The sequence below is a fragment of the Perognathus longimembris genome, chromosome 3 (assembly GCF_023159225.1).
Source record: "Perognathus longimembris pacificus isolate PPM17 chromosome 3, ASM2315922v1, whole genome shotgun sequence".
In the NCBI taxonomy this organism is placed as follows: domain Eukaryota; kingdom Metazoa; phylum Chordata; class Mammalia; order Rodentia; family Heteromyidae; genus Perognathus; species Perognathus longimembris.
In genome coordinates this window covers 40,347,022-40,367,701 of record NC_063163.1, presented here as the reverse complement: position 1 = coordinate 40,367,701, position 20,680 = coordinate 40,347,022, and the positions used below count along the sequence as shown (strand labels likewise).

The window sequence follows — 20,680 nt, the reverse complement described above, 5'->3', positions numbered from 1 at the left end:
ACTTCTGGCCATTTTCTATATATGTGGTGCTGGAGAATCGAACCCAGGGCTTCATGTATACAAGGCAAGCGCTCTTGCCACTAGGCCATATTCCCAGCCTCTTTCTCTCTCTCTTTTTTTTTTAATGCTGCTTAACCCACTGAACTGATTTTATACCTACTCTAAATACCACTTGTTGCTGACTCAACTCCTAGGCTACAGGCTGCCTGATACTGCTCAAGTTACAGCTTATGTAAATCTCATCACTCTCACCAATAAAATAAGCAAACACACTGTCTACTGCACAGTTTACTGTACAAGCTAAATCAAACAGTTCATGTGTAAGTGCCTACAATAGGAAACAAAACAAGGGATTAATATGATTGGTTGCCTATTCCTTTTACTTCAATAAAGCTATTGCTTAAAAGTCAATCTTACTATTGCTTAATACAAATGCAAATAGCATATATTTACTGCCTCAATAAAAACTCTTTCAGTTTTTCCAAGGCAGACAGTTATGAAATAATAAGCTTTATCTTCAAGAGAATAGTTCAGGAGCAGGCTTTCTCTCCATTTTGGTAATCCTTTCTATTGTGCCACGGAACAACTTTTCACGAGACAGGCTTTGGTCAGTACTGGGTAAGAGAAAGTGAGACTAGCAAGGCTGTGGGAGAAGGGGCTCCTACTTCTTTACTTGGAATGCCTTTCTTATTCCATTTGTTGAAAATAATGAGTAACTGTCACTTAAAAGTACAATAACCCAGTCAGGCCCCATGGTTCATACCTGTAATTCAAGTGAGATATGAAGAACATGGTTTGAAGCTAGCCTGGGCAGAAAAGTCTGTGAGATTCTTATCTCCAATTAACAAAAAGCAGTAAGTGGAGCTGTGGCTCAAATGGTAGAATGCCAGCCTTGAACAAAAACAAGGTAAAGGACAGCACCCAGGCCAAATTCAAGCCATGGTACTGGCACAATAAACAAACAAACAAATGCCTTCCTTTTTTTGTCCCTTAAGGGACTTATTATACTTATGTTATTATTGTGGGTCTGCTATCAACAGCCTATATCTCTAAACAGTAAGCACACAAAGGCAACCAAAAAAGCTGGCTTCTGTTTCTGTAATACAAAGACATGTTGCAGAGGAAAAAAACTAGCCACATGACACTTTTCTGTATTTTAAGTTCTGATGTGAAAATCCATCTATACTTCAAGAACTAGAGAAGAGACTTTGCCTGTGAGGAATATAAACCTTGAGTGGGTTCTTACAAACATATCCTTAATTTATGGGGCTGGGAACATGTCTTTGCAGTAGAGTGCTTGTCTAGCATGAACAAAGCCCTGGGTTGAATTCCTCAGTACCACATAAACAGAAAAGGCTAGAAGTGGCACTGTGGCTCAAGAGGTAGAGTGTTAGCCTTAAGCAAAAAGAAGCCAGGAACAGTGCTTAGGCTCTGAGTCAGCCCCGGGACTGGCAAAAACAAACAGGAAAAAAAAAAATCCTTAATTTTTTTTTTCAAATAATGCTATTTGAACAAGTCAAGAAAAATAAATCCTTTTAAAATACTTTCAATTTATTTTCAACAACAATAACCTCAGAAATCTACATTTTAAAATTGGCTTTACTGTAAGTTTTTCTAAGAAATGAAGTATACATGACTCAAAACAAAGAAGCAACTTTATAAACTATAAGCTAAAGAAAAGGAAACGAATGTTTGTACAGTCTGTCATTCTACTTAGTGCAAAAAAAAAAACTTGCTAAGTTCTTCCTGACTGCTTTACTCAACAGGAAATGGACAGATTTGATAAAAATGAGCATCATAGGACAGTAAGGAATATGCAAATCTGATATGTAGTAAAAGCACAACGTTAATAATGCTTTCTGACATTCCACATAAAATCAGGAGGATATAAAGAAAACAGAGCTCCAAAGTAAGCGCTGATCTTAAAAAGAAAAAAATCATAACCCAAGCCAGGGGTGGTAGTACACATCTGCAAATCTCCGTTATGATGGAAGTATATAAGGTAGGAGCAATGAAGTCCAAGGCCAGCCCATGCAAAAGCATGAAACCCACCCCCTAAAAAGCTCTGAGTTCAAATGCCCTGTTAAAAAAAAGAAAAGAAATTCCAACGCAAATTCCACTCGATTTTAAGCTATAAAATGTAAGTAGAATTTCTCAGTACTTGGGCTGGGAATATGGCCTAGTGGTAGAGTACCTGCCTCAAATTTCTCAGAACCAAAGCTAAAAGTTGAAGTCTTAAATTTAAAGCCAAGAGGGGTGGCACAGCGCTGTAATCCCAGCACTGAGAAGTCTGAGGCAGGAAAACTGCACCACAGGAGAGCTTGTCTAGAAAAAAATCAGTAATGACTAAAAGTGAAGAAAAAACAAGCAGGCCATTATTCCTTGCAGAAATTATACACTAAGCCTTCTGAGGAATATTATCTGATTCATAAATGAAAACATTGTTGGAAAAATTATGATAATATAGACAACGAAGAGAACACATTATCAAATAAAAGACATGAGTGGTAAGGCTACAGTAGAACTCAAACATTTTCTCTCATCCTCCTGATCATTTTAGATTTCATTAAACAATATAAGGCTGAGCTTTGTTCTGTGTTAAATGGTGGTACTGCCTTAACAGGCAGGTGCTCTCTATTGCTGAGCCATATTCACAGAACTAATTTTTACACCACTTTTTTTTTTTTTGCCAGTCTTGGGCCTTGGACTCAGGGCCTGAGCACTGTCCCTGGCTTCTTTTTGCTCAAGGCTAGCACTCTGCCACTTGAGCCACAGCACCACTTCTAGCTGTTTTCTGTATATGTGGTGCTGGGGAATTGAACCCAGGGCTTCATGTATAGGAGGCAAGCACTCTTGCCACTAGGCCATATCCCCAGCCCTTGCACCACTTTCTTTCTTTTTTTTTTTTTAATTTTTATTGTCAAACTGATGTACAGAGAGGTTACAGTTTCATACATTAGGCATTGGATACATTTCTTGTACTGTTTGTTACCTCCTCCCTCATTGCCCCCTCCCCCCTCCCCTTTTCCCTCCCCGCCAAGAGTTGTTCAGTTCATTTACACCAAACAGTTCTGCAAGTATTGCTTTTGTAGTCCTTTGTCTTTTTTACCCAGTGTCTCTCGATTTTGGTATTCCCTTTCAGTTTCCTAGTTCTAATACCAGTATACATGGTTTCCAATTTACTCAGATAAGATACAGAGATAGCCTTGCACCACTTTTTTTTGAGATAAAGTCTTGCATTCTGCCTAGGCACCAGTCTGGACTGTGATATTCCTATTTTTTTGTTTCTTACCATAGATAGAATGACAAGAGCATGCCACCGTGTTCAGGTATGGATTAAAAAGGGATCTCATAAGCCTTTTTGCCCAGGCTAGCCTCCAACTGTGATCCTCCTGTTCTCAGCTTCCAAAGTAGCTAGGATTACAAGCATAAGCCCCTGTGCCCAGCTGGGGCTGATATTTTAAGTTTCACGTTTCTCACTGATAGTTATTTTTTGATCATCCAAGTTATGTTAAAATTCCAGGAAACTGTTTAAAAGCACTTATAAAGAAACAGAAGGGAACAGGCTTGTTAAGATGTACCTGATACTGAAAATACACTCTGCACTGAAAATATACCCTACATTGAAAATAACCTACAGTAAAAAAGATCCCAATTTAATCAAGCACTGAAATCCCTTAATTGTTAGAAATTTAGAGGAAAATGCCTAATCCAGCTCCCAAAATTTGTGTTGGTTTTCTGCCATTAAACTATAAGGGTATTGTAGACAAGTACAAATTAGTCACAGTGAGTCACCACACATACCATCTCCAGAGAGAGGGACACAGGATCAGAAAAGGAAAACTGTATCTGAAATGTTTTGTTGCCTTAAAAAAATTGACAAATGTCAATCTTTATGAAATACAGCTAACTGGCATCAGTTATGCTATTTTCTATACTTTTCTGAAGATTTTATCTATTTCAAAATTAAGAAAGGAGAAATTATACATTTTAATTTATAATTTAGCTTTTCATATGAAACACTGTCCTATATACCAGTTTTTCTATTAATCCTTCCCAACCCCATCTTCAGCAACATAAACCAACCACATATTTACACATGCATGCCCGAATCTGAAGAGCATAAACATTCCTTTCACTCTTTTAGCCACTGAATAAAGGAACATTTCTACCATTAGGTTTAATTTTCTCAGAGTAGACTTGATGCAGGTACTTGGCAGTAAAACCAAAACAGGATCTCTGTGGTCAGCCACAAACATTGGTGGCAGTTCAGGGTATATAATCAAAACTAAAGTCATACATTTTTATTTCAGTTTGCTCTTCCTCATGAGTATATGATTGTCAGAAACTGGTACAATTCCACATGTTCAGTGGGATGTAGTTACTCAGAGGATTAAGCATAAAACAGAGCTTCTCAGATCTTGAGGGGCGTTTGCACATGATTCACTGGAAGGGTGGGGAAGACCAGTATGGGTGGGACTTAGAGGTGGACCAAAAAAAGAAAAAAAAAAGAATCAGTGATAAGAATGGAGAAACTGCTGTATTTTGAAAACTAGCAAGCATATACATATATACCAAAAATTTCAATTCAAATCTCTTACAATCATATCCCTGATTGGCCATTCCTAACAAATTGAAGAAATATACCAAATTAATGTTTCCTGTAAAGCTCTCACAAAATTAAATTCAAAATGAAAACACTATTGTTATTTTTTTTACTGTAAACTACTGTAATTGGAAAAAAAGAACCATACAAAGGAGATAACAATTCTTCAGTATCAGTATAGTTTTCAAATGTCTGGTAATTTTTCATCTTCAAAAGGCACTTTCATCCTACACATCTCTCTATAAACACAAACGAATTACTTTCCAACTCACATATGTCCTGGTATATGCTACCAAATTAAAGTGTGAAAGTAAACAAGGCAGGCCATAGCAATTATCTAGGCCGCTACTTTATCTGGGGACGAGGTATTATGATAATACAGAGTGGTTTAGCCAAGTGTTACTGTGTAAAGTGCTGATCTGAGCTGATTAGCAAAGAGAAAGTTGAAAAAAACTATCTGTCAAAATAAAATATAATGAGCAAGAAATAACAAGGGAGAACAAAAGACCTGTATTCAATTTTGAACCTTAAAGAACATCTTTTTTAAAAAAAAAAAAAAGACACTGTGAACTTTCAAGGGAGAACAGTCTAAGTCACTAATAAGCTGTATCATTTAAAACCATTCTAAAAAATGCCCTTAGAGTACTAATAATTCTTAGGAAGAAATAAATTATTTCAAGCTATTTACTAGGTATTCAGCCCCACAATAGGCACTATGAACATAAGGATGAGCCGCCCTATCTCCTGCTCACTAGGTTTAACTAAGGGACAAAATGAATGATAAAAACCTGACTGCCAGTCTAGAGGAAGGAAAAGTTTACAAAGGCTAGATCACTAAAGGAAAGGATGGTTAGGACTACAAAACACAGACAAGTCCATGGTAGAGGAAAAACAAGCAGAAAAGCAGAGGCTTCTATCCAGGAAGCTATTACAAGAGTATGACATCCCAGCAGATGTGAGCAGAAGAGAGTAAAGATCACGGCAGAAGCTGGGCACCTGTGGCTCATGCCTGTAATCCTAGCTACTAAGAAGACTGAGATATAAGGATATTTCCAAGACAGCTCAAGCAGGAAAGTCCTTGAGTCTCTTATCTCCAATCAACTACTCAGAAAAAGCAGGAAGTAGCACTGTAGCTCAAACAGTAGAGAGCTCGCTTTAAGCAAAAGAAGCTCAGGAACAGTACCCAAGCCCTGAGTTCAAGCTGCAAGACTGGCCAAAACAATTTTTAAAAAAGGTAATGTTAGAGTTTTCAGAAAATTTCTATGATTAAATGGTATCAAGAAACGTGCATGTGTGGTTTGTAGTACAGAAATAACCAAACGAGGCATCTGACTATAAATATGAGAGTGAGAGGAGAGAATTGCAGCCAAAAGAATAGAAGAATAACACCTTACTGATGAAAACATGAATAAGGAATAGAGAAATTAATTTGTTTTCAATTTTGTGGGTTTCAGTGATAAGAAATTCAAGTAGATTTTCTATTTAGAAAACGAAAGATTCAGGGCCAGATATAGGGTTAGGGTTAGACTAAACATTTGTCATTGTTGCCACACTGGTCAAAGACTTATCAACTTTCTCTTATAAGGACCCCCCCTTCTTCCACTTTTGTGTCCCTTACCCCCATCTATTCTCAAGTTACCAGGGTAATAAGCTTTTACACAATGTAAGCCAGATCATATCATTCTTCTCAAAATCCTCCTACAGCTCCCACTTCATTAATAGTAAAATTCAAAACCCTTCAAATGGTTTACAAATCCCTTCATGATCTGCTACTCCTAGTCCCTTCTCTCCAGGCTCAGGAACTACTACTCTTTCCTCTTGCTCATCATCTTTACCCGCACTGGCCTCTTTTGATATTCCTTGAACATACCAGGCTTGCAGCCCACTCCGAGGCACTTATCATTACTGTTCTCTCTCTGCCTTGAAGACCCCTAGCTGGCTAACTAGCCCTACAGAGCTAACTCATCTATCTGCTTGCTTCAAGAATGTTCATATCCCATATTCTTGTTAAGGCTCCATCCTTGTGTGGGAGGTTGCTAGCCCCATTCTCGTTCTAGTACTCTAATCTTATTTGCTACTTTTTTCCTAGACAACTTTTTACCTTTGGACCTGTGACATAATTCACTTATGTTTATTGTTGCTCTTTTATCTACTAGTAAAATACAAACATCACAAAGGCTGAGATTTGGTTCACTCAAGTATTTCAAACCTAAAAAATGGCCTGCAAAAAGTTGGCAGAAACATCAATTAGCTGAATAATGAACTTCTACAAAGGGGTGAAAGAGAATGAAAACCAAAAGCAAAAAAAAAAGGTATTACGCATCAGCTTGCACCCTGCCCACTTCTTCTATTATTTCCTAATTTGGAAATGGTCTCATCCAATCAGATGTACAGCCAAAAAAACCCAAAACTCAGATCATCACCAAAGCTATGGAAAGTGCCTGTTATCTCTAGAGTACAATCTCTGTTTTCTACTCCCATTGCACTAGATCAAACTGTCTTCTTCTCTAGATGATGAAGTTTACGACTGAGCTTTGGTGGTTTCATTTAACGAGGACTGTCAGTATTAGACAGTTATGAATGACTATGGCCTGCAGGAAAAAGCAAAACAAGGAAATGAATTGTCCTTCATTTTCTTTCCTACTATTGATCCAGCCCAAATATTTCTGCTTTGAAGACTTTCCCAGTTTCTTCAGGCAAAGCACACATTCTCTGTACTTAATTCCATTCAAGTACTTATAGGAGCTTTTTTTGTTTTGTTTTGTTTTCCCTGTATCAGATGCCCCAATGGACAGACATTTAGTCCTGGCACCAAATACTGTGTGAACAGATGAATGAACACTTTTGTCTAGAATTGGCAAGTTATTTTTTTTAAAAAACATTTATGTCTAGAGAAAAATAAGCATGCCCCAAAGAATACTGTGTATATATAACAACCAAGAGATTAAGTAATTAAATGGAAAGTATTATAAGGCACACTACCGGCCTACTCTAATTCCATCCTCCCAAAAGACATTCAACTGAGCTGGAACAATAGAGCAATCAACCCTCAGCTGAACTCTGAAGCCCTTGGCTTTGGAAAGATCCTCTAAGGGAAGCAAAGTGAAAGTCCTCATACCTAGGCCCAAAGCTACCACAACCTTCAAGAAGCCTATACATAAATATACATATAGACATACAAGAACAACATAAAATTCATAATTGCTGTATATAAAGGAAGTCATTCAAATATGCAGAATTCAACCATTAGTAAAATGAGGTCAAAGGGTCTCTCAAAATCCAGCAAAATTACATAAATAGAACAAATAATGTATTCCAAATAAACACTCTAAACATATTAAATTCAAATAAGGTTTCAATTTTTCTTATACAAATTTACATTGTATTGTATAGGATGAACTATTAAAAAGCAATAAAGAGCCTAGAAAACAATATTTATAATAAGCAGATACATTTCTATACTTAAGGGAAAATGTAAACATATTCAAAATAACAGTTATTTCATATCCAGTTAAATGGCTTAGTCACTTACAGTTTGGCAAGTTTGCAAACAAGCAAAAAAATGTTCGTTAGTCATAGCTCTGTAGTTTTTCTAGGCCACAGACCCCTCTGAGATGCCAATAAATCCTGTAAGTCCTGCCCTATAGAAAAACATATACATGTACCATATACATGTAGCATTTTTAATGTGTCATGGTAGTCACTGAGCCTCTACTGTCTATTATGGACTTTCTAGAGATCCAAATGACCCATTTGTAAAACTGTTACTCTAATGACTAGACCCCAAAAACATAAGACTCCACAGAAGAGATAAGCTGTTAATAACTCTGGAGGTTTTTTTCTGTCATCAAGGAAACTGAGAAATATTCAATATGAAAATTCTTACTCATTGAATTTTATCAAATGCTATACATCTAAGCTATGCCAAACTGCATGCACATGCCTTATGAAATTAATCTTGAAGTTTTTAAAAATAAGATATTAGGAAAAATAACATTTACTGAACATTCATGATTATTATTAGTAGTAGTAGTATTGTCCTATTTTAAACATATTCATATGTAATATAAGTGTCATATTGTGATCCTTGTTTCACAAATAAAGAAATTAAGGCACAAAAAAGAATAGACAGAGCCAGGGAACCATGACACAAAACAGAAATTCATAAGTGTAAGAAGCAAGAAATTCTGATCTACCAAGTAAGTTTCTGCTGTAAAAAAAAAAACCAAAAAAAAAACCTCTTCAGTTCTACAAAGGAAGAACACTGTGTCCAAACTGTCTCCAGAATAGGAATGACAATCTTCATCATTTTCCATACCCTGCCAAGATAATCCTTACAAAACTACATTTGTTTAGGAATACACTGCTACCAGAAATGGGAACACAGAATGTTCAAAAAGAATGCAATACTAAAGGATTTAAGAGATGAAAACTGAAGATTTCAAGGATAACACATGTCAGTTTTATAAAACACCAGTCAGTGATAAACCATGCTTCATAAAATTTAGCCATAGATCCTTTCTTCTACAAAAAAAAAAAATTCATGTTTCCCAATCTCAAATTGTTTTATCAAAAACGCAGTCTCCTTTTTATCATCCTGGCACTATGCCTCTTCCATTCTACAAGCATACACAAGTATATAATCTTACAGGTTCAACAAGTCTTATTAAATCCCATCAATTACTGTGCATGGCATCCTTGTCATTTCAGTAACTGAGGAGCCAGAGGCAGAAAGATCAAGAGGACAACACAGGAGAAGTCAGTGAGACTCTATCTCAGAAACAAATTATAAACCAAAGGGTTTAGGGCATAGTTGCCTGGTATGCAAAAGGTCATGGGTTCAATCTCAAGTACCACAAAGAAACAAACAAATCCCAGCAATCGAAACAGACATCTGACACCTTGTTTGTACCTATACTTTGCCCTCAACAATGTAGCATACAGTAAGTGGACGTGTTGGTTATATTGTTATTTAACATTTTCTACTACCTATAACATTACACTACAAATTATTATTATAGCATCAAAATAATGCAATGAAGATAAGTGCTAGTGGCTCATCCTGTACACCTAGCCATCCAGGAGGCTGAGATCTGTGGATCATAGTTGGAAGTAGGGTAGAAGAGTCCAGAAGACTCTTATCTCCAATTAAACATCAAAAAGTGGAGCTGGAAGTGGAGCTGTAGCTAGAGGGTAGCCAAGAGCAAAAAGGCCAAGCAAGAGTGCTAAGACCTGAGTTCAAGCACCAGTGCAGGCACAAACAAATAAACCACAATAAAGTCACGTTTTATCTTTAATTAAGTATAATTTACCATTATGTTAGCTCAAGAGAGAAAAAAGTTAAATACTATTTTTAACCACAAAAATTTATCTGAAAATACTGCTTTCTAAAAGAACGATGTTCTTAACACCCCATAGTTTCTTACAACTTCCTTTGAAATATTTGAGACACTAAAATCAGAAAACAGGGCACAAAAGTTGACATCTATAATTCTACCGACTCAAAAAATGGACACTGATAAATACAATCATGGCTCACGGCTGGCCTGAGCAAAAAAGGTAGTAAGATACCATCTCAATCAATAAGCCATGCATAGTGGCTTGAGCTTGTGGTCTTGGTTACTAAGGAGGCAGAAATATACAAATTACAATCTTGGGCTAGCCCTGGGCAAAATCATGAGACCCTACCAAAAAAGAAAGTGAGAGATGGTTTCTTGAGTGGTAGAGTACTTGCTTGGCAATCTTGAGGGTGTGAGTTCAAATGCTTCTACTGCCAAAATACAAAATAAAATCCGAGATTTTTGTTTTAACATGGCATTAACTTTTTGAATTAAACATAAGCTTTAATAGTGCTGTTTCAAGTCATTAAAGACAATACCCAAGGAACAAAAGAGCAACATCAAAATTCCTACTATATTTAATTCACAAACGGAACCACTTGCTCCTAGTTTACTGAGATGCTAAAATATCTCATTGCTATCATACACAATTTAAAAACTGCATACTACCACAGAACTTCATGGAAGCCAAAACCAATTAAAAGCTAATCTTTAAAAGACCTTAGAATATGAAGCATGCAAGCACAAAAATTCACACTAAAATACTCTCGAATATTAAGCAGTACTTTTAAGCACAACTTGTACTTGCTGATTATTCAGCAAAATACACAAGGTTGACCTTATCTTGACAAAATTCAGAATGTCATCTCTTCATCTTACAAGGTAACCATATATACCACATCCTTTCACTCACTTTGTTCTATATTCACACCCTAAATGGGAATTCAACCTTTTGCAAGTAATGGCCACATTTCATTCATCACAAGAAAATAAAGATCATAGAAGTAGCATACAAGAACGACAGGCAGAACAGCTTAGAAAAGCAAACATGAGTGTACACTGACAAAGAAAACCTATACATGTCCAGAAATCAAGTTAAGTACTTCCATTCCCACTTACCTGATGAGCTCTCAGTAAACACTGTTAATGTTTGTCCTCCAACACTTTGCAAGACAAATGGATGTTCTCTAGGAGCACTAACAGAAGCTGGTTTCCCTCCAATATCATGAATATTTGCAAGATCCTCATTCAGAGTAAACGACACCTAATAGATATATTAACCAGACCTTATTACAATAGACATTTATATTCAAAGGACTTCTGCAAAAAATTTTAAATTATAAATACTTTTTAAAACTGTGTCGCTTGTTCTATCAAACATCTTTTAAAACTTCATTGAAAATCCTTAATAGTCATAAATCATAGAAAGTCTATTCCCATGTGTCAGAATGAGGGGGCTCGTCTAAAACAAAAATGAATTTTCTCTCACCTATGGTCTCTGAGGTCAATGGATAATGCCTCTCCACCTTTACATCCTCACAAGGTGCTTAGCACAGGAGGAAGACATTATTTGCTAATAGAGTGAATATTTTAAGAACATTAAGGAATGAATTATACTAGAAACAGGTAAAAAAAAGTAAGGTATTTGCTTTAAAAAGCTTAAACACAAACAGAAGATATATTAATAACTATTACATAAGTACACCGTATTGGTTTGTGTTTTGTCAGTATTTGAACTCAAGGTCTCATGTTTGCTAAGCAGTTGCGCTACTAATAAGTCAGGCCTCCAGTCCTTTGTCTTGTTGGTTATTTTTGAGATAGGGTCTCACGTCCTATCTGGGTGATACCTGCATCAGAATTCACCTATATTAGGTTAGTCATCTAGCTGGGAAGACAGACACGTGTGCCAACATGCCTAGCTTTCTTCTGTTGAGATGAAATCTCAAGGATTTTTCTGCTTAAGCTGGCCTGGAACTTCAGTCTACCCAATCTCAGCCTCTGATGTAACTGAGAAATAAGCATACGCTACCATGTAATAAGCGTAAGCTATCATGTAAGAAAGGGTCCCATGAACTTTCTGTCTGGACTTGCCTCTAACTGCAACACTCCCAATAATTGTCTGGGCTTGTCTCAAACTTCAATACTATCAATAATCGTAGTAGCCAAAGTAGCTAAGATTATAGGTGTACGCCACAGGTATGGTAGATATACCTAAATATGTAAAAGAGTAATTCAACAAAAAGGTTTTGGAGGGCTGGGGATATAGCCTAGTGGCAAGAGTGCCTGCCTCGGAAACACGAGGCCCTAGGTTCGATTCCCCAGCACCACATATACAGAAAAATGGCCAGAAGCGGCGCTGTGGCTCAAGAGGCAGAGTGCTAGCCTTGAGCGGGAAGAAGCCAGGGACAGTGCTCAGGCCCTGAGTCCAAGGCCCGGGACTGGCCAAAAAAAAAAGGTTTTGGAAAAAAGTGTTCTTCCCAAATGATTTTAACTAGTAGATCTTCCTGAAAAAATATATATCTTACATTAAAGAAATGCATGAACATCAAATTACTGATCTCCTACACTTATAGGATCATAAAATGTTTATGAACAACTAGTACTTACAGTGTGACAGGTACTATATGTTATGAACTAGATTCAATGGGTTAAAATCTAAAGCCCTCAAAATTCCTAAATCAAATGTCTTTGCCACACTGAAGTAATACTGAAATATAACTGAGGTCATACTCATTTCTTAGTGCTGAGAATAAACAAACAGAAATGAGTCTATTCATGTTTAAATAGTCTTATGTTTTAAATAAATTTCCATAAAAATAATCTTACCTCAGTTCTTCCTTGAGTCCTGAAAGAGAAAAAAATATGTAACATTATTCAGATTTCATACTGCTTTAACATGAGTTTAAAGCCAAAAGAAATTATTTTAATTCATATTTGTATAATCTATTTATTTACAGACTAACTCTTGAGTTTATCTCTGGCTTTCCCCAACTATCTGCAATCTTATAGGAAAAAAATATAATGCCACATTAAGCCCACTGTTATATAACATTATTTTAATTTGCCCTGATTATATTTTGACCAAATAATGGACTTATTGTAATTCTAATCTTTATTTCTTCAGCAACAGACAGGTTTATTTGAAACCTGACCTAAATAGTAGTTCAGCAAATTTTACGTCTTGTTTATCTAAAGAGGTTTTATTTATCTACTGAAATCTTAAAGATCAAGATAAAAAATGAGTGACCAAATATGGCTGAATCAAAGAAGCAAACTCAGGTAGAGTAGGGTTGGAGGTGTAAGTCAGTGGAAGAGCACGTGTTTACCACAGGCAGGGCCTTATGTGTAAGCCCCAATGCCAATAAAGAAACAACAAACAAGAATCAAGAACAAAAACAAAAAAAGGAAGAGTGGGAGGTGAACTGAAAAGGAGAAATAAGATCATAAATATCACAGTTTAAAGCATGAACTTTATTCATTAGGCAATGAAGATCCACAGACATTGTTTGAACAAATGAATAATAAGCACAAACATACCCTAGCAAACATGCTTGGGAAATACCCACAGGACTAAGTATACAAGCAAAGGACTAGACATATGAATATCAGTTAGAACACTATTTCTCCATAACACTCAACATAGTTACAACCTGCCTTCATTCAGTTATTCAGTCATTTGCTCTGTCATTCTGAGTCTGGTACACATTCATTAAGCAGTGTGCTAGAAGGATGTCATAAATCAGTATAGATCCTTAAACTAAAAGGTCTCAAGCTAAAGGAAACAGGTCAAATCCGTAGAAAACAACAAACAAGATAGTTTATATCTTCTCAAAATTTAGGAGAAATACAACATATTGTCAAGGAAATAGAGACTAGAAAGTCAGGAAAAGGACTGGGAATGTGGCTGCATGGGAGAGTGCTTGCCTAGCATGCATGAAGCCCTGGGTTCAATTCCTCAGTACCACATAAACAGATAAGGCTGGAAGTGGCATTGTTGCTCAAGTGGTAGAGTGCTAGCCCTGAACAAAAGAAGCTCAAGGACAGTGCCCAGGCCCTGAGTTTAAACCCTAAGACTGGCAAAAAAAAAAAAAAAAAAAAAAAAAGTCAGGAAAAAAGGATTAGGAGAACGAGGTCAACAAAATAGGAGCAACCCAGGTTAAGGGAAATATCAGAAATGAGAACCCATCTATATATATCAACCTCAAACCAGAAAGACAGCCTAGGGCCAAACCTGGCTTACCTTCTTCTCTCCTCTCCCCTCCCTTCCTTTTCCCTCTCCTATCCCTTTCCTCTTATATTCCTCTTACCCCCTCTCATTTTTGAGACAGGTGCTCATTATGTAGCATCAGCTAACCTCAAATCTTCCATCTCAGCTTCCTGAGTGCTGAGATTACAAGTATGTATCACCATTAGCAAAGGGTCTTTTAGACCAACCAGACTAAGGAGTTTAGATCCCTAAAACAATTTCACAGACTTCCACTGCAATGTGTAATGTCAATTCTTTTTATTGGGAAAGTATTTAGAAAAATATACATAACACTTCATATAAAAATATGAATTTCCAGCTTCATTACAAGACTAGAACATAATATCTAGTCCTTTACTCAACTTGATGCCAATCTCCTACACATGTTTTGGTCAGGCACTGAGTTCATCGCAGTCCATTCATTCCCTATCACCCTTGACGTTAGCTTCTTGAGGCATTTAATTTAGCTCCCTTTAAAATAGAGGTGCCATGGACAATGCAAAGGTAAATCACAGAATATATTCCCATAAAACCCACAGAAAAAGAATGGTGTAAAGCAAGTTGTAATGGAATGCAAGGAAGAGGTGCACAGCAGGCCATCAAGCCATTAGAAATGACAGAAGAGGAAGTGACTGGAAGTGTGCAGCAAAGTAAAAAGGATGAATTAAAGATCATGTTGACATTTTTCAGTCTGGATAACTAGAAAATCACCCAGATGTAATTAGGGAACACAGGAGGGAAGGTTAACTTCATTTTCACACATACATAATTAGAACAGCACCTGAGCTGGAATGGTAAGAGATTGATGAGCTCTAGACGAGTTAATTTTATGGGAAATGAAAGCTAATTCTCTAAGGCTTCAAACTTTAAAGGATGACATATGTTCTTTTGCCTTGTGTTTGAATATATTAAGTGCGCATGACCCTTTACCTTACAATTATAATATATCCTTACATGAAGACCTATGGTGAAAATTATAAACATCAATAAACGTATCTTCTAAAATACCTGCAAAAATCAGTGAGGTAAGAACCTGGGCTATTCTTCACTGTTTCATATCGCTATGCATTTTCTTCTTCATTATTGAATCTATTTCTCAATACCTCACAGCTACTTCTTCCATCACTTCTCACTTTAAGAAAATAACTTACTAATTATTTGCCTTTCCTCACTTTTAAATACTTCTTGGATAGGAGAAAGAGGCCACAAGGTTTGTTTTGTTTTGTTTACTGTCAATGACAGTCAACTGAATACCATCAGCAAGTGATGGCATCCACAGAGAGGACAATCTAAAACAGGCTGCTGGACCACACATGCTAGACCCCTATTGAGGAGATAGGATGGAAACCTGACAAATAAGGAGGGCATCCCTTCGAATGAAGCAAGGGTAAAAGTTCAGTGGAGGAGAATTAAATCTAAATGGGGTGAGGAAGGCATTCACACATGGTATAGGGCAGGTAAGGACTAAACAAATACAATCACAGGGAAACAAACATATTAGCAATTACAGAAATAGGTCTTTCACAAAAGATATGAAAAGGGAGAAAATGAACATATCCTTGATATTAGACAGGAACCAGAGAGTGGTATGAAGTCATAGTTTTTAATATAGGTGAATGTTTAGATAAAAGTGTGTGTGTGTGTGTGTGTGTGTGTGTGTGTGTGTGTGTGTGTGTGTGGTGTGTGTAGATGTGCATATATTCCCCAGCTCTGCTTACTGAAGACCTGGCAGTGGCACTGAACACTTGGGATGTCCAGATTTTAGTCTCTAATTACACTAAAAGGAACCTCAGCTTCATGAAGAAAATGGCTAATAGGGCTAAGGCAATTATGCATAAGAAATGCTCCAATAACTCACTAGGCTAGTATGACTGAAGTAAGATGATAATTTCCATAGCTATCCCATAAACTGGTAAATTTCCTCTTACAAATCAATAGTTATATCACATATCTTCTAGTCCTGAAAATATATGAAGATGGGGGCTAGGAATGTGGCTTAGCGGTAGAGTGCTTGCCTAGCATGCATGAAGCCCTGGGTTCGATTCCTCAGCACCACATAAATAGAAAAGGCCAGAAATGGCTCTGTGGCTCAAGTGGTAGAGTGCTAGCCTTGTGTGTGTGTGTGTGTGTGTGTGTGTGTGTGTGTGTGTGTGTGTGTGTGTGTGTGTGTGTGTGTGTGTGTGTGTGTGTGTAGATATAGATATATGAGGATGGTCTACCTGGATTTCCTTGAATCTTCTAACAGCTCTCATTTCTTCAAATGTTTTATGTTCCTCAAAGAACACTGACCAGAGTGGTTTTCTGATCATACCTCAGCTCATTCCACATATGGAACTTACCTATTTGCAGCACTGAGAACTGAACATAATGTGTGTGCTCTGTGAACTAACTGGGAAAGGAAAGACTGAGATCATCTTCCCACTTCACTTTAAACAACAAGCAGCTATTAATGGAGCCTTCTGTTTACAGCCACAGAAATTTGATGACTCATATTTTGCTGAAAATCAACTAAAATCCTGATAACACGGTCACATGCACCACTAAGCCATTCTTCACCCATCCTACACATGTTTAACAGTGAACTGAGTAATTCTGTAACACAACAAAACCTAAGTCAACTGGGAATGTAAACAAGACAGCCTGGAGAATACAGCCAGGAGACCTACTAGGCAGCAAGCTGTTTTTAAGTCTTTCCATACACTTTCAGGGTACTATTTAATATAAATGTGGATCATTTCCCATGAGAATAGATGATTCTTTTTCTATTTCTCCCTACTTTATCTTCTCATATCAAAATAAACTGGTAAAATTTCACTTTATGAGGTTCTCCTTATTGTGGCACCCCTTGAAATACTTTTCCTATGTGGATCTCAAGGACCAGTGATTTTCCCTGGGAAAAAGAGGGAACTCCTTCTTCCATTATTCAATGACAAATTGGTGACCAGCCAGGAGATGAATCTTACAAAGTATAAAAAGCATTTAGCTTTGCAACTTTTATCTCTCCAACTCAGTTAGCTATAATAGGATCTTTCTATCTCCTCTCCCAGACTTTTTTTTTTTTGGCCAGTCCTGGGCTTTGGACTCAGGGCCTGAGCACTGTCCCTGGCTTCTTCCCGCTCAAGGCTAGCACTCCGCCACTTGAGCCACAGCGCCGCTTCTGGCCGATTTCTGTATATGTGGTGCTGGGGAATCGAACCCAGGGCCTCGTGTATCCGAGGCAGGCACTCTTGCCACTAGGCTATATCCCCAGCCCTCTCCCAGACTTTTTCAAAAGTAACTCAAAACTAAAAAGTTATGAAGAATAGGTTACATGGGTATCTCACAGAGGCAATTTAATTAGATTTCTAATTCTTAGCAATTAAATCAATCCCATCATGATGCATCAATCCTTGCTGGTTATCTTGGTTCTATTTTTGCAAGGAATAATAGCATTTAATCTAATGCTAGATACAGCCAAAGAAACTAGTGGAAAATTTTGTTCTCTAGCTCAGTGTAGTATATCAGATTGTAAATCTAATGCCTTAGAGAAAAGATAAGGAACTGGAGACACTTTAGCAAAGAAATTAAGGTCCTTGGTTTTAAACTGTGGAGCCTTACTCTAGTATGTAGATCATTTTAATTTGCAGGAGGCTACTCAGGACACTAGGTCTCTACAAAAGGCATAGACCTCCCCAAAATGATAAAATTAATTAGACCATATTATAATTCCAGGCAATGGGGTAGGTAGGGTGTTGGGGGAAGGAGAAAAGGCCTTCTTAAAATGAGGGGCATCTCTGGGTATTGGTGGCTCACACCTGTAATCCTAGCTACTCAGGAGGCTGAGATCTGAGGACTGTAGAAGGAAGCCAGCCCCAGCAGGAAAATCCATGAGATTCTTATCTCCAATAAAAAAGCAGAAAGTGGTGCTGTGGCTCAAGCCGTAGAGTGATAGCCTTGAGCCAAAGAAGCTAAGGGACAGTGTCCAGGACCAGAGTTTAAGACACACACACACATACCCCACACATACTTAGGGCCATTTCAGAGAAACAGCTCAAAACTTATCTGGGAATGACTGGATTCTACAGGATTTGCATCACTGCCTCTGAGGTAATAACTAAGACCGTTCATGGGGCAACCTAGGGCCCCAATATCTGGAGTAAACTAGAGAACAATAGAAAGCCTCTCAATCTAAAAGGCTTACTGGTAGCCCTGGAAATTCCAGATTTAGATAAGCCTTTCATTTTATTAGTAACTAAAAGGCAGGGTAGGACATTAAAAGTTCTTATTCAGCTGGGCACTGGTAGCTCATGCCTGTAATCTTAGCTACTCGGGAGGCTAAGATGGAAGGCTGAGATGTGAGGATCGCAGTATGAAGCCAGCCCAGGCAGGAAACTCCATGTCACTCTTATCTCCAATTAACCACCCAAAAGTGGAGCTGTGGTTCAAGTAGTATAGTGTCATCTTTGAGCAAAAAGCTCAGCAACAGCACTCAAGTCCTGAATTCAAGCCCCAGGACTGGCACACACACACACACAAAAATTAAATATATCAAAGCAACAAGTTCTTCTTCCCATCACACCTACTTTTAAATATTGTTGTAATAACTGTAGGGACTACAAAGGACAACTTGCACCTGCCTTCTCCTTTGAGATGTTAAAATTATAAAGTCAAGGAACTCAAGTCAAGGAACAGCAAAAGGAAGTGGTAATGTCCTTGTATTTTAGTTCAGCCCAGGTAACATTCTCACTATCTTACCCGTACAAGACCACAAAGGATTAAGGTATACTCTCCCAGGACCAAGACAGTATAAAGACTGCAAACAAATAGGAACATCCTTTTTTAGTTTTCTTTTTTCCGTCGGAGACTGGGACTGGAACTCTTTTTTTTTTTTTTTGGCCAGTCCTGGGCCTTGGACTCAGGGCCTGAGCACTGTCCTTGGCTTCTTCCCGCTCAAGGCTAGCACTCTGCCACTTGAGCCACAGCGCCGCTTCTGGCCGTTTTCTGTATATGTGGTGCTGGGGAATCGAACCTAGGGCCTCGTGTATCCGAGGCAGGCACTCTTGCCACTAGGCTATATCCCCAGCCCGGGACTGGAACTCTTGATCTAACACTTTTGGTCACTGGCTGGCACTCTACTACCTGAGCCATACCTCCAACTCATTTTGAGTCTTTAGTTTCACTTTCTGTATAGGGACCAGGAAATGTTTCTTTTCCTTCCCTTATTTCTCTCCCTACTTTATCCTGCCATACTAATATAAATCCTTGCCAAAGAGGGGTAAAAAATGGTGATCTTTGGGCTGGGGATATGGCCTAGTGGCAAGAGTGCCTGCCTCATATACATGAGGCCCTGGGTTCGATTCCCCAGCACCACATATACAGAAAATGGCCAGAAGTGGCGCTGTGGCTCAAGTGGCAGAGTGCTAGCCTTGAGCAAAAAGAAGCCAGGGTCAGTGCTCAGGCCCTGAGTCCAAGCCCCAGGACTGGCCAAAAATAAAATAAAATAAAAAATAAAAAAAATGGTGATCTTTTACCAGATAAGACTATGTACCATATTAGCTGATTAGAACTTTAGCATATCTGTATCTACCTCTCTCTCTCTCTCTCTCTCTCTATATATATATATATATATAAAGCTCGTTCTCTCTCCTCTGTCCCTTATATTAGTATAGGAAATACTTTCAACAAGATGATCTTTTAAACAAGTATGTTTACGTTTTCTTCAACTATGATTGATAAAAGTGATTTAAATACAAGGATATAAAGTCACTCCTACTTAGGATTTATAATTGTCAAATGAATTCAGAAACTAGAATAGGAAAAACAAGGAATAGACATATTGGTACCTGGGGGGAGAGGAAGAAAGCAGAGAAAAATGGAGCAAAGTAAGCTACAGCCTTAGAACTAAATATAAGGACAAATGACAAAGGGAACAAAATGGTTCATGTTATGATCTGAAGTTATCAAAGCTGAGCCTAAAGAAATTTCAGAAATGCATAGCTTATGATCAGTAGAATAAAAAAAGATGTTTTAAATTGTTGTTCATATGTTCAGCATCCAAATAATCTGTATGTAATCAAGACAGCTACATACCAAACTGTGAACTCTAAGGGATGTGATGATGAAAATAGATTCTTTTCCTTTGTACAAAGGTAATTTTAAAATAAAATTAAAACAAGAATGTACTACTTGGGCTGAGCAAAGTTGAAGTGGTAGAACACCTGCCTGGCAAGTGAAAAGCCAAACCCAAGTACCATTAAAACAACAACAACAAACCCCTCAGGTATAAAAAGCCTGATTGTTTATAATTAATGTATTATTTTTTAAAATAAAGAACTAAGAACCATTCAAAAACAAAGGCAGCTAAGACAAAACAAAAACATGAATGTAACAAAGCTTCTTTAAAGGCATGCCATCATTCAAGAAAACAACATTGTTTATCCAAACAACAAAACTCTGAGACTACCCAACAAATCCAAACTCCAAGTCTATTTTGCTTTAAGGAAGAGATTA

General features: G+C 37.5%; 1 protein-coding gene across 1 annotated transcript in view; it reads right to left on the bottom strand.

The window, feature by feature from the left end:
• Gtf2f2 (general transcription factor IIF subunit 2) overlaps positions 1-20,680 on the bottom strand; it is a 125,334-nt gene that overhangs the window by 93,907 nt on the left and 10,747 nt on the right. Inside the window, exons 3-4 of the mRNA XM_048341344.1 lie at positions 12,772-12,790; positions 11,065-11,209 (exon numbers count right to left, since the gene is read on the bottom strand). Of these exons, the coding sequence (XP_048197301.1) occupies positions 11,065-11,209; positions 12,772-12,790 (164 nt within the window). The remainder of the gene's footprint in view (positions 1-11,064; positions 11,210-12,771; positions 12,791-20,680) is intronic.